The following is a 12,736-nucleotide window of genomic DNA, read 5'->3' as shown; positions in this document are numbered from 1 at the left end:
AGCAGGGCTGTTCTTATGTATGCCACCAACTACTCGCCAAGGGCCAATGTGACTAGAAATAAGCACAGGCAGCATACAAAAGGTGCCTCCGACTTCTTGTAATGAAATACACGCTCATTTTGCTGGTCTGCAATGAGGGAGGTGCCAAGGATGTACAGTAGGCTTGACCCAGTTCTATAGCCCAGGCAGCACTGGCAAGTTTGGCACGGAAGATGCAGAAGGAGAGCGAGCAAGCACTGGTGGTGGCGGTGGTGATGATGGAGCAGCAGCAATGAGCAGAGGTCAGCCAGCAAAGCTGCAGCTCGGTCCACAAAGGGTGGTGTGGTGTAGAGAACAGAGTGTGTCCAAAACATGAGGTAAGTGAGACGGGGGTGGGGGTTGAGATGGCATCAGTGTAGGCGCCAGGTCAGGGGGTGGGGCTGGCGAGGGAGGCAGGTTGGTGAAGGAAAATGGACAGAGAGGGTGACAGCAGTGAAAGGTAATGGGATGATGCTTGTAGCAGGGGCGCAGGCCAGGTTGTCTGCAGTCACTGCCCTGTGGCGCACTTGCTGCCCGAGGTCTCATGACAGAGCCGCCACTGAGCCCAGGGAACTGTTTTCCTCCCATTTTTACCTATGATAGATTGCTTGCAGGGCCTCTTCAAACCGCCGCAATACTTTAGGTGGGGTGGGCCATTTCACATGTTTGCCATAACCTTTCATGGACTTCACGTTGTGAAACCTCCGGGCTACTTCGCGGATATAAGACTTCACTTTGTAGCGCCGGTAGCACTTTATGATCTTGAGAGCAGCTACGGTCCTCTTGTAGCGGAGGCGAGCCAGTGTGCCCCTCCAAACCTATGGCAGGGTAAAGAAAAGTGGGTTAGGGCAGTAGAAATGGAAAGGCGAGACAGGGAGCCCCTGCCTTGATCCTACCCAAGATCTCACTTGTTATTACAAGATAGAGGCAGGTCACTACCTCAAAAAGCTAAGTTTCAACAGAGAGGAGACAACAAGGAGGAGGGAAGATGAAGGAGAAGCAAGGGTAACAAGGGATGAACAACGCATAAACAATCATATATACTGAGTTTTTATTCTGATTGAGGATGGGACCTAAAGAGATAAACCAAAGACTTCAAGGAAAAGGTGGATTTGACAAGGATCTGAAGGAGAGAGAGGTGGTGCCTGCCATGCAGGTGTTCTGAGAGCTAGTTCTAGGTTTAAGAGGCAGCAAGGAAAAAAAGAGATGAAACAAGTCCTCCAGGCCTGAGTAAAATACTTGGGATTCAGAGGGAAAGGCCTCCAGGGTAGTCTATAGTGCCAATAGCCAGCAACTCTAACCTGATAAAAGGCATTTGCTTCACAAGACAAAACATTCCACTATCAGGAGTTCCCTCTACCCTTACAAAGGTTGATGCTGAACTCTGCTCACAGGGCTCACGGTGCATTTCAAGAACACGAGGATGGACATTCTCCAGAGAACAAGTGCCAATGGCTGCACTCTGATGCTAGGACAACAACATTTCCCCTTGCAGAGTTTAAGGGAAGCAGAAACAGCATTATCTTCCCTTGTTGGTGAGCAAAAAAGTCCACAATTCACTAAGGGAATTAGCCGTGGAAATGGATTCTGCTCCTGAGCTGGCGTCTGATGGTACCCCACAGATGCGCATCAATCCTTCCATTTACACTAGGATTAATTAATTACCCAAGGCAATTGCCAACATGACTGTTTGTTTTATGAAGCTTGTATCAAGAAGTGCTCCTTCCTGTATGTGCCTTGTTAAGCCATAGTTTACATCAAACCAGGAGTGGAGAGGGGAGGAAGACAAAACAGATGGGGAGAAATTGAGAGGTGACATTTGCTGCAACATCCCAGCCAGGGGCAAGTCTTAGGTGATTCTGAAGGGGAAGATGATCCTTGTGACCCTCTTTGGAATACATTATTCCTTCTTCTCCATAGAGAACACACAGCCAACTCTACTCAACATTTCTTACATGTGCGAATAACTGGAATAGTACTCCTACTAGGAAGTACATCCTATTCCAGAGATCCAGGTTTAGTAGAAAGAAGTTAATGAAAAACAGTGGAAGTTTAATTGAAGATAGACAGTTGATCCCTTGGCCACTGGATTCTTATGCAAGATGACATTTTTCCATTGCTTCTGAAATATGCTCAAGCTAGGGAACTAGTGAACCTCTAGGGCAGGCCTGCTCAACTTATTTCCCCCCCCCCCCCAGCTGTTCTTGAACTACAACTCCCATAATCCCCAGCCACAGTGGCCAATAGTCAGGGATTATGGGAATTGTAGCCAACGTCTGCAGGAAGGCTGAAGTTGAGCAGCCCTGCTCTAGGGGAAGAGAGTTCTGCAAGTCTCAGGCAGTCATTCGTGTTTTTCTGTGCACACAAAGGAAAGGTGGTGGGCTGTTCTTGCCAGCCAGCCTAAGCTAGAGGTTGTTGATTCCCTTGCCAAACCACCAGGGAGAGAAGAGGCAGTGCTAAGGTCAAAGACAGAGCCCACTTTTCCCCTCTTGGGCAATTTGGGGAAAGCTGAAGCAAGAGATTCAATTGACACCATCCTGATTTTGCATTCCTGAGTGACCTCTGCAGGACCAAGGAATTCTTAGCATTAGAGGGATTACCAGGCCTGTTATGAGAGCTGCCTCAAGCCTCTCTTGTAATATTATTGCTTATTGTAAAAATCAACGAGGCTATCGAAAGATTTTAGCTACCACGTTTAGCACAGCCCCTTCCTCAAAGAAGAGGATTTCCGAAAGTTGCTTCATTAGCAAGCTACCTTGACAGACAGAGAGACATGAGGTGAAACCATCATTAATGGGATAGTCCTGCTGCTGCAGTGAGACTGGCTTGCCACAAAGAATGGGGTCACAGGCAGACTAATAAAAAGCTACAAACAGCAGGCCCCAGAGTCCAATTATCTAGCTCAGGCATACCCTGAAGCTAGTCTCACGGAGGGAGTTCTTAATGAAGGACAAGTCCCCAGGGTCAAGTTGTCACAGCTTTAAGAGTTACCCTCTGCTAAGGGCCTTTAAGTGGTCAAAAGGACATATTCTGGGAGAGAAGAAAAGATAAAGACAGGCATTATTCATCAACTGTAACACAGGTTCAATACAGCTGGAAATAGAGAGGACTGGACCCAGGATATAACATGAATACTGTCTTTTATGAAACCCACCCACCCACCCCCCATTAAGATTAGCAGGTGAGAACTTGATCTGCATTCTACCTATTTAGAAAGTTAAGTATGCCTGGGTTCACAGCAGGGCCTTCTCAGTTGTGGTCTCCCCACTAAGGAAATTGCTCCCAAAAGAAGTCTGCCTAAGTCCAAATTCTCACATTTTTAGGAGGGTGAAGACCCTTCTTTTTTCAGCAAGCTTTTACCTAGTACATGTTGTATGCATGCCAGAGAGAAAGAGAGTGAGTGAGTATATGTATATAACATGTGAATGTAATAGTACAAAGGTATCTTTCAGATATGCCTAGTCAAGTACCTTGGACTTCAAGAGGGAATAGTGGATTCAAACACTCTGGCTAAAAACAAGTAAGATGGAGGGTGAAACGTTCAAAGTGCTGCTTACAATGGAACAAGCTAAGAGTTCCTGCCTTAGTTTTCCTCTATTCAAGGGCACTCTTAGTTCTATAGTGTATTTGTTTAGTCAAAATCACTGGCACCATCAATTCCATCAAGGCCCCATTCAGGTCTATTAGCATACCTCATTTTAAGTTCTTAGAACTACAACTGGAGTACTGTGGGACACAGTGACCTACTTGGAGTGGGGTGAAAGGAGGAGGACATGTCTGGTGAGCAAGATATTAAACACTGAACACAAGATGTGGGAGTGGACATCTCAACCACCTTTATTCTGTTCTTCCAAAACAGTGCCTCGTTTCTGATTATTATAATCAATTTTGCACGTGCATGCGCACATACATACACACACCACCACCACTGAAGACAGGTGCAGAGGGTTGAGATGGGTTTGCAGTGCACTTGAAATCTAGGTTGATATTCTTAATGTGTGTACCAAATTTCATTCTAAAATCAACACAGTTATTGCATGATGTACAGACAGAATGCTGAATGGGTAAACCAAAGACTACACTTCAAAGAGACTACCACCACCATCACCATTGTGAATGCTCAACTGAAGTCACTGGCTGACGTGATGTGCAATGCAACACCCGGATTGCCCATTAACCAGTGCTGATGTTTGTTTTTATTTAGTTATTTATTTTTACACTTATATCCCACTCTTCCTCCGAGGAGCTCAGAACGGTGTACATGGTTATTTTTAAAATCACAACAGCCCTGTGAGGTAGGTTAGGCTGAGAGCTACATGACTGGCCCAGAGTCACCCAGTGTGTTTCATGGTTGAATGGGGATTCGAATTTGGGTCTTCCCGGTCCTAGTCCAACACTCTAACCACTACGCTGTGCTGGCTTCCACTGGAAACAACTGAAGGGATAAGGGGACAAGTACATGTGTGGATTGCTAACTGGTTGAAAGACAAGCAACAGAGGGTAGGTATAAATTGAGAGTTTTCACAATGGAGGGAAGTAAGAAGTGGGGTCCCTCAGGGATCTGTACTGGGACCAGTGCTTTTTAAATTTATTAATAAATGATCTATAAGTAGGGGTAAGCAGCAAGGTGGCCAAATTTGCAGATGATACCAAACTCTTTTGGGTAGTGAAATCCAAAACAGATTGTGAGGAGCTCCAAAAGGATCTTTACAAACTGGGGGAGTGGGCGACAAAGTGGCAAATGCGCTTCAGTGTTGGCAAGTATAAAGTGATGCACATTGGGATGAAAAAACCCCAACTTCAAGTATACACTGATGGGATCTGAGCTGTTGCTGACTGACCAGGAGAGGGATCGTGGGGTCATGGTGGACAGCTCGTTGAAAGTGTCGACTCAGTGTGCAGCAGCTGTGAAAAAGGCCAATTCCATGCCAGGGATCATTAGGAAGGGGAGTGAAAATAAAACGGCTAATATTATAATGCCATTATACAAAACTATGGTGCGGCCACACCTGGAGTACTGCACATAATTCTGGTCACATCTAAAAATGGACATTGTAGAACTGGAAAAGGTGCAGAAGAGGGCAACCAAGATGATCAGGGGCCCAGAGCACCTTTCTTATGAGGCAAGGCTACAACACCTGGGGCTATATTAGACGACCGTGGGGAGACGTGACAGAGGTCTATAAAATCATGCACAGTGTGAAGAAAGTGGATAGGGAGAAGTTCTTCTCCCTCTCACATAACACTAGAACCAGGGGTCATCCATGAAATTGATTGCCAGGAAATCTAGGACCAACAAACGGAAGTACTTTTTCAAACAACACATAATCAACTTGTAGAATTCTCTGCCACAAGATGTGGTGACAGCCAACAACCTGGATGGCTTTAAGAGGGGCTTGGATAACTTCATGGAGGAGAGGTCTATCATTAGCTACCAGTCGGAGGGCTACAGGCCACCTCCAGCCTCAAAGGCAGGATGCCTCTGAGTACTAGTTGCAGGGGAGTAACAGCAGAAGGGAGGGCATGCCCACAACTTCTGCCTGTAGGCTTCCAGCGGCATCTGGTGGGCCACTGTGTGAAACAGGATGCTGGACTAGATGGGCCTTGGGCCTGATCCAGCAGGGATCTTCTTATGTCCTTAAGGTGTGCTGCACAACTGCAGGTGCACAGTTTTAAGTAGTTGTGCAACCGCCTGCTTATGCAACAAAATCAAAGCTGCCTGGGACATGCACAGCAGCACCAGCATTGCACTGCACATCATGTTGGCCACTGCTTATTTAACGATACTTTCATTATTTATTTACTTGAATTTCTATACCACCTGATATAGAAATCTCTAGGTGTTAAGTTATAAATTTACCCTGCTCTAAAATTTGGTTCTCTATTGTATCAGAATTTTGAATCTCAGATGGATTCTCGGTAGCCACAAAGCTGACAATTGGGAACACACAAACACACACAAGAGGCATGTTCATTTTTAGTCACTTTTACTGACAACCAAAGAATCTATTTTGTAACCTGAGGACAAAAATAGACTTAGTCCTTAAACATATTCCATCTTGAAATATGCAAATATAGACATAATTTCATCTGTTTAAATGTTTAAAATGCATCATATTATCGCTCAAAATACAGCTCTGGGGGTGGTAAAACTGAGGGGGAAGGGAGAACCATAAGCGCTCTTACTCGGGCAAATATGGTCAACAATAAAGATACAATGACTTCAATGAAATGACTGCAAAATGCTTTCAAAGATCTTAAGTGGCTTCCACTCAAAACATCTATCATAAGGCATAATGGTAGATTATGAAGCATCAACTCCTAAAAACTGGTGGGGTGGGGGACGGGGAATAGAATACCAACCATCCCAGGTCATTGTCTAAAACAGGGTTTTGAACAAGGAATGAAGAGGGACTAGAGGCTTTTCCACAGTAGTTAACCTGACAACAATGTGGAAGAGGCAGGCAGAGATGACAAAAATCACAGACTCCAAAGCACACTGGACTCAGACTAGCTGTTCCAAGTTTCCAAAGGGTATTTACATCTCCCAGAGAATAAACTGGATATATGTTGTAACCCAAAACCAAAGTGTTGACCTTCAAGCTGTTTCAAATCTGTAGTTACCATGATTTCACAAAGTCCTCAGAAACCTATCGTAGAGAAGTGTTGGGGAAACTGTTCAACCCACGCACTGAGAAGTGGACAACAGTGGTTGTAATAAAGTTGTAATAAAGTAGGATGATGACTTTAGGAGGAACAGGCTACCTTACGGGCTTTTGTGCAAAAGACTTTGCAACCATTTGTTAAATGCACCTTAGAGAGAGTGGCTGTGAGCAGAATCCTAGATGGCCATAGCCAATGGGGCCACAAAAAACCATTTTATTTCTCATTCCATACTATCCTTTGACCCCAAGAGGGGCACTGGCAGAAGTCTGCTATACAGAGTACGTTAGAGGTTATTCAGCAAAAACTTCACTGCTTAGGTTTCATTTTAAAAAGAAGTTCTGATGAGAACTAATCTGCCTACTTTCTCTTCACTATCCCTACAACTGGACTAAATTTGGTCCGAATCAGTTAGGCAGTTTACAAGTTAGCCTACTTGCAACTCAAATGTTCACACATCCACCATCCAGTGTTCCCTCTAAGGCGTGCACACGTTCCTGTGCTCAAAAGTTTTTTTAATGAGCTTCTTTTTAATGAAGTTTTTTTATGAACCCACTCAGGTCGAATCAGGAAGGCCCCATTCTGAATGCATGTATGTACACACTACCTTGATCCTGCCTCCCAGAACAAAACTCATTCCACACACAGATGAAAAAAATTTAGAGCTAACACTGCCGCCATCTTGAACTGGGGTGGATGACATAATCACAAACTACACTGTTGAATTGTCCCTACAACTGTACCCAATTTGGGTCATATTGGTCCAGCATTGCAAAGTTGATAGGGACACACACAGCTGGGTGATCTCATAAGCTTACTTTCCTTAAGGAAAGTAGGCTAAAAAAAGCATCTAATTAGCCCCTGAACATCTCTGCTATCTGACACGAGCCATGCACATTCAATTCCAACTAGTGTGCACAGATGCAAATACATTTCAAAACCAAGTCACCCTTTCCTAAATTTAAATGCTAATCCTGCACTACTCAGACATGCCACAGTTTCATGAACCTTGGGGAAAAACACTTTCATGCTTGCTACACTGTGCACACGTGCCCTCTCACACAAGGCCTCCTTCACACTTGCCTGGACTGCTCTATGAGCAACATTTCACACTGTCAACGCACAGCTGATCCTCCAAGCACCAAAACTGAAATGAGTAGGATAAAATCAACACAGGCATGAGCTTTGCTGTATGGCTTTCCAAAGAGTCAAATGGGATCTATTCTTCAGATGTTGCTGTCAATATTGTAGCAGAAACATATCATGCCTCTCAGCTGCTAGGCTCTAAAAATGAGCAGTGAGCCCTCCAAATTGGGACACAAGGAATGAAAGACCTTGTGTTAAGATAAAGTCAGATAACATTATGAAGGTTTTCTTGATATGCCTCATCGTTGTGGGGTCAAGTCCCCTGAATGTTGTTTTTAAAGGGCACCAGGGATGCTACTAATAACCAAAACAGCGTATGTAGTAGCAAGTAACCCAACATAATGTTCCTATTCATTTGAGCATAATTTCTATCCCAGTGGCTGTTGCTGGTAGCTCTCTTGTGTCTTTTTTCTTTCCCCTGAACACCTATGAGTCAGAAAAGGCTATACTCATGACCGGTCAGGGTGTAGGGGGAGGCAGGGTTTCACCTACCTTCCCCACAGATGACCATCGACTTGCTCTTCAGTACGCCAGTGCATGCCCACACGATCCACGCTGCACAGACTCATTGTCCCGGACTCTCCAGGAATCCCACAAGGAGTGTGGTGCATTGGGGGATTCCCCTGGGAACTCAGACACTCTAGGGGCCCGACTCTGTGTATGCTCAAGCTGCATGCAGCCTGAGAGTAACTACGACTCCATTCCTGGAGTAAAGGGCGTGCTCGCACCCTTTAACCCAGGTAAAGCCCGGGTAGAACACCTGGGCTTGTGGGGAAGGCAATGCCAGGATCGGCCTCTATCCTGGTGCTGCACACGAGCAGCACTACCCAGGTAGGGCTTCCCGAACCTGGGTAGGGCTGCATAGCCTTAGAGAATCCCCTCCCCCATTTCTCTGCCATGTAAACTACTTTGTGCTCTTTTTGTTGAAAAGTAGTGTATAAATATTGTTACTATTCTATACTGTATTATAAACCCTAGAGATTTCTGTATTATGCAGTATACAGACTAATTCATTCATTCATTCATTCATTAGAATAAACAAAATATTCTCAAATGGAACCCATGACAAAAATGTCATATCAGATGTGAAATTTCATGTTATCTTAGTGAGGAAGGGCCAGGGAAGGGTACTGATGGGCAGCAGGAAGGTGAAAAGTAGGTTGGGAGAAATCTTAGCAGAATAGCTTGCTGTGTTCCTTGTTTGGTATAGCATATTTTGCTGCTTTCACTTTATTGCTTTGATTTTTTTTTAAGGTCTGTTTCTTTTTGTCTTTAGCATGCCCTCTCTTTCTTCTTGTGTTTTGGCATTTTCTCTCCCTTTTTTCCTGTATATAACCTGTGTCTTGTGCTGACTAGCAGATGGAGAAGAATCTCTTTTCGGAACCTTCTTTCAAGTATTCTGCAGCTATAAAGCACATGTGCTTCTTTGGGGGAGGTTCAGGCTTTTCCCGCCCCCACTAATATTTTGGGGCATTCCTTCTGGTGCCTTCCCACACCCCAAATGCTCCCTGCAACCTTAACTGCAGCTTACAGAGGTTCTGTGCCTATCCATAGATTAACAGATCAATAATTTTGAGTCCATAGATGGGTTTCACCAGTTCTCAGGGTCTGACTGATATCCATCTTTGAGATCAGAAAAGAGTTTTCCCTAGATAAAATTGACAACATACTATCTGTGGAAAGCGGGGTGGGTGGGGGGGTGCCTTCACTCTGCCACATATGGAGTGGCTTACTTATTAAAGTTTTTTCAGGAATGCTTCACAGTCTAGACCTCAGTGTGCTAAGTGCATAAAGAAGATGCCAGTCAAGCAGATAATGATTTCTGGGAGGCGGGGTGTGTGCAACCTCTGTGTGGTCTTTTGCAGCTAAATTCAGCAATTCTTTATGAAGAGTTGTGGGTGTTCAGGAATGACTGGGTGATTCCCCCACCCCTTTGAGGACCCCTAGCCTAAGCATGCATTATATCAGACAAAGGATGGCATTCCTCCTGCTTGTCTGCAACCCTATTCCCCAAGACAGCAGCAGTTTCCCAAATGGATGGCAAGTTCCTTACATCACCCTTGATGTGGGTCGTTGTGCTGAAGCCCTTCTCAGCTTACAGCTGCTGATCTGTAATCTAACATGAAAATGCTGTCTTTTGTCAACAGCAGAAGCGTCCCTTTTTGCAGCTAATGGTCCACAGCATACACAGTTTTGAGGGCATGTTGGGACAGAGAAAAGGCAAAATATTAAATTATGGCAAGGCAGCCGTAGCTTTTGTTCTTGCCTTCATTTTCCATCCGCCGATTCCCACCCTTCTCCCTCCCCATCACCAGAGAGCAGAAATGTTGCTATGGCAACAACAGCTGCAGGGTCTTGATTGACAGGTCTCCAGAGAGGAGTGTCTGGGGAAGCTAGAATGCCTCGAGGTGGCGGGGGCGGGGGGGGGGGGAGGGGAGATAGAAAACACACTGTCAGCTCACAACTCTGGAGAGAATGCAGACATTTGAAAGGGACATTCCTGTGTGCTGGGCTGAAACATTAATAAGCCTGTCCCCTTTCATTACCACATTGTGTCTAGTAGTCCCACCTCACTGAAGCCACACTGATGTAACACATCTAATGCCTTTGTAAGTGGAGGGACGGGCTGTAGCAAACAAACAGAATAGAAGCTAAGCTAGCAGCATCCTAAATTGCTTAAGTCCGCATTACAGAAATAGCCAGCCCAAGTGGGGGGGGGGGATGGGGAAAGATAAGTATTAGAAGTCTGATCTAAGGACATTTAACATGAAGCCCTGCTTGCTCTTTTGAGGAGCAATGCCGAATTTCAACGCAAAGGAATGAAAGCCGGCATTTCCAAAACCCATTTGTGTCGTCGTCCCCCCCCCCCCCGCCGCCACATAGCACACAGTTGTGTAATGCAAACCATCTATTAAATTCGTATTTCAGAGAATGAGAGATGGAACTGAACAACCATCTACACCTAACCCCTGCTAACTGGGCAAAGAGGCACCTTTCACCATGGTGATTCTCTTTATTTAGCGGGGGGGGGGGGGAGTAACTGGCCCTATCCACCTCCAGCACAGTACCTCCAGTGAATGTTGCTGGTGCCTATCTTATGTTTCTTTTTAGAATGTGAGGAGAGAATTGGGGACAGGGATCCATCTTATTTGTTTGTTATTTCTCTGTGTAAACCGCCCTGAGCCATTTTTGGAAGGGCGGTATAGACATCGAATTATTATTATTATTATTATTATTAATTACATAGCTCACCTCCTGCTTCCCACAAGCCCATTATTCAAGAAAGCTTTTGCAATGCAATGGCAAAAAAGCATGCAATAACCAAGTGTAGTTAGGTTGGCATCTTATATTCTAACATCTTTGTGGCTTGAACATGAACCCAGTCTTATGTACTGTGGAGAAGGTGGAGGGCGGAGAGCTAAGAAGCAGGTAGGGGGAGGCAAACTGCCATTCTCAGAATATTTTTTCTTAGTCCAGTAACCACCACAACGGAAAAATAAAAACCTTTCCTCAGTCTACCATCAAGAACCAAGAGCTCTACTTCATTCCCAAAATAAGATTCCCTACCCCTGCTCTATACTTTTCATCCACCAAAAGGACTCGTGTCCCAGAACACCAATCAAATGCTCAGGCATTACGGTCATCATCTTCCTTTATCTTTGTGGATGCATCAGACAGATAGACAGACACATACACACACTTCAGATTCAGAAAGCAACAAAGGACTGTTCATCAGCAAATCAGAAAGCAGCACTTTAATTCGAGGGGGAGTTGCCATCAGTTAAAAATAATTAATGGAGAAGCACTCAGAAGTGTGACACAGAAGCAAAATTGCCTGTTTTTTTTCTAGTGCTTTTAGTCTAATTTTTATATCAAGTGCACATTCTCCATCTCTTCAGTGTCAGCTCACATGAGCCCCCTCTGCTGGTAGGCAAGCAGTAACCATAAGCATGCAAACAGCAAACCCAGAACTAGGGAAAATTATATCATTCCTTATAATTTAAGAATTACATTATAAGAATTACAAACTCTTCCAAGACAGATAAAGAATGTAATTACCTTTTTATATATAACAAAACACTGTTCAAAGAAAGCCAGGGCATCACAAGACCCAGCACATTTCCACAGAACCTCTCTTATGTTTACTTAACGCCCACAGTAAAGAATTAAATATTCTAGCACCGCATGAAAAATTAATTTCCTACTTCCTGCTGGTAGCAACAGTAAATGGGGCAAGCTACTGCAAAAACAGCAGCAATCCCCTACTTTTGGAGGTGTTGTTTATCATTTGGGTCAGGCCCAGCCCGAGGTTTCCACCGCTGAAGTTTGAGGCAGTGTGGGGAGCCACTCAAGGCACCAATCTCCCTCTTGGGTTTCTTGTTCTCCCCCTGCTGTATGCCGATTCTGACTCCCTCTACCGATCCTCGCCTACTCCACCCCCGCTATTTATTTATTTTTTAAATCAAATGAAATGAATGCTCGCTTTGCCCTTCGGATCACATGCATGCTCTCATTTTCTCTGGGCACAGCAGCACAATCTAGTCATGGGGTGGCAGGCTGCTTTGCTTATCTTGCATGTTTATTCCCGCCTAAAGCCTAAGAATGAAGCACTGGGTGGATGGCCATTGTGAGTGGGGTTCCTGCCATGCTGGCCTTATCCTGCACTGCCTCTCCCTTTCAAACTGGTCCCAAGCAAAGTGCAATTCATTCTCTCTCTCTCTCTCTCTCTCTCTCTCTCTCTCTCTCTCTCTCTCTCTCTCTCTCTCTCTCATATACACCCCCTCCCCCAACACCCACCCATTTGTGCTTTAGAGGGAGACAGTGAGAAAACCACAGAGAGGGCTACAGGAGAAAATCCATTTCTCACTCCCCTGGTGATGATTACTCCTTTGGTAGTGGTGGCCACCAC

At 44.9% G+C, this 12,736-nt stretch overlaps 1 protein-coding gene across 2 annotated transcripts in view; it reads right to left on the bottom strand.

Moving 5' to 3' along the window:
- Positions 1–12,736, bottom strand: part of MYO1D (myosin ID) — a 200,481-nt gene that overhangs the window by 105,517 nt on the left and 82,228 nt on the right. For both annotated transcript variants that reach the window (XM_053264002.1, XM_053264003.1), the window contains exon 17: positions 613–836. In XM_053264002.1, the coding sequence (XP_053119977.1) occupies positions 613–836 (224 nt within the window). The remainder of the gene's footprint in view (positions 1–612; positions 837–12,736) is intronic.

This window comes from Hemicordylus capensis, chromosome 6 (assembly GCF_027244095.1).
Source record: "Hemicordylus capensis ecotype Gifberg chromosome 6, rHemCap1.1.pri, whole genome shotgun sequence".
NCBI lineage: Eukaryota > Metazoa > Chordata > Lepidosauria > Squamata > Cordylidae > Hemicordylus > Hemicordylus capensis.
The sequence above is the reverse complement of the archived record's forward strand: the minus strand, read 5'-3'. Positions and strand labels throughout refer to the sequence as shown.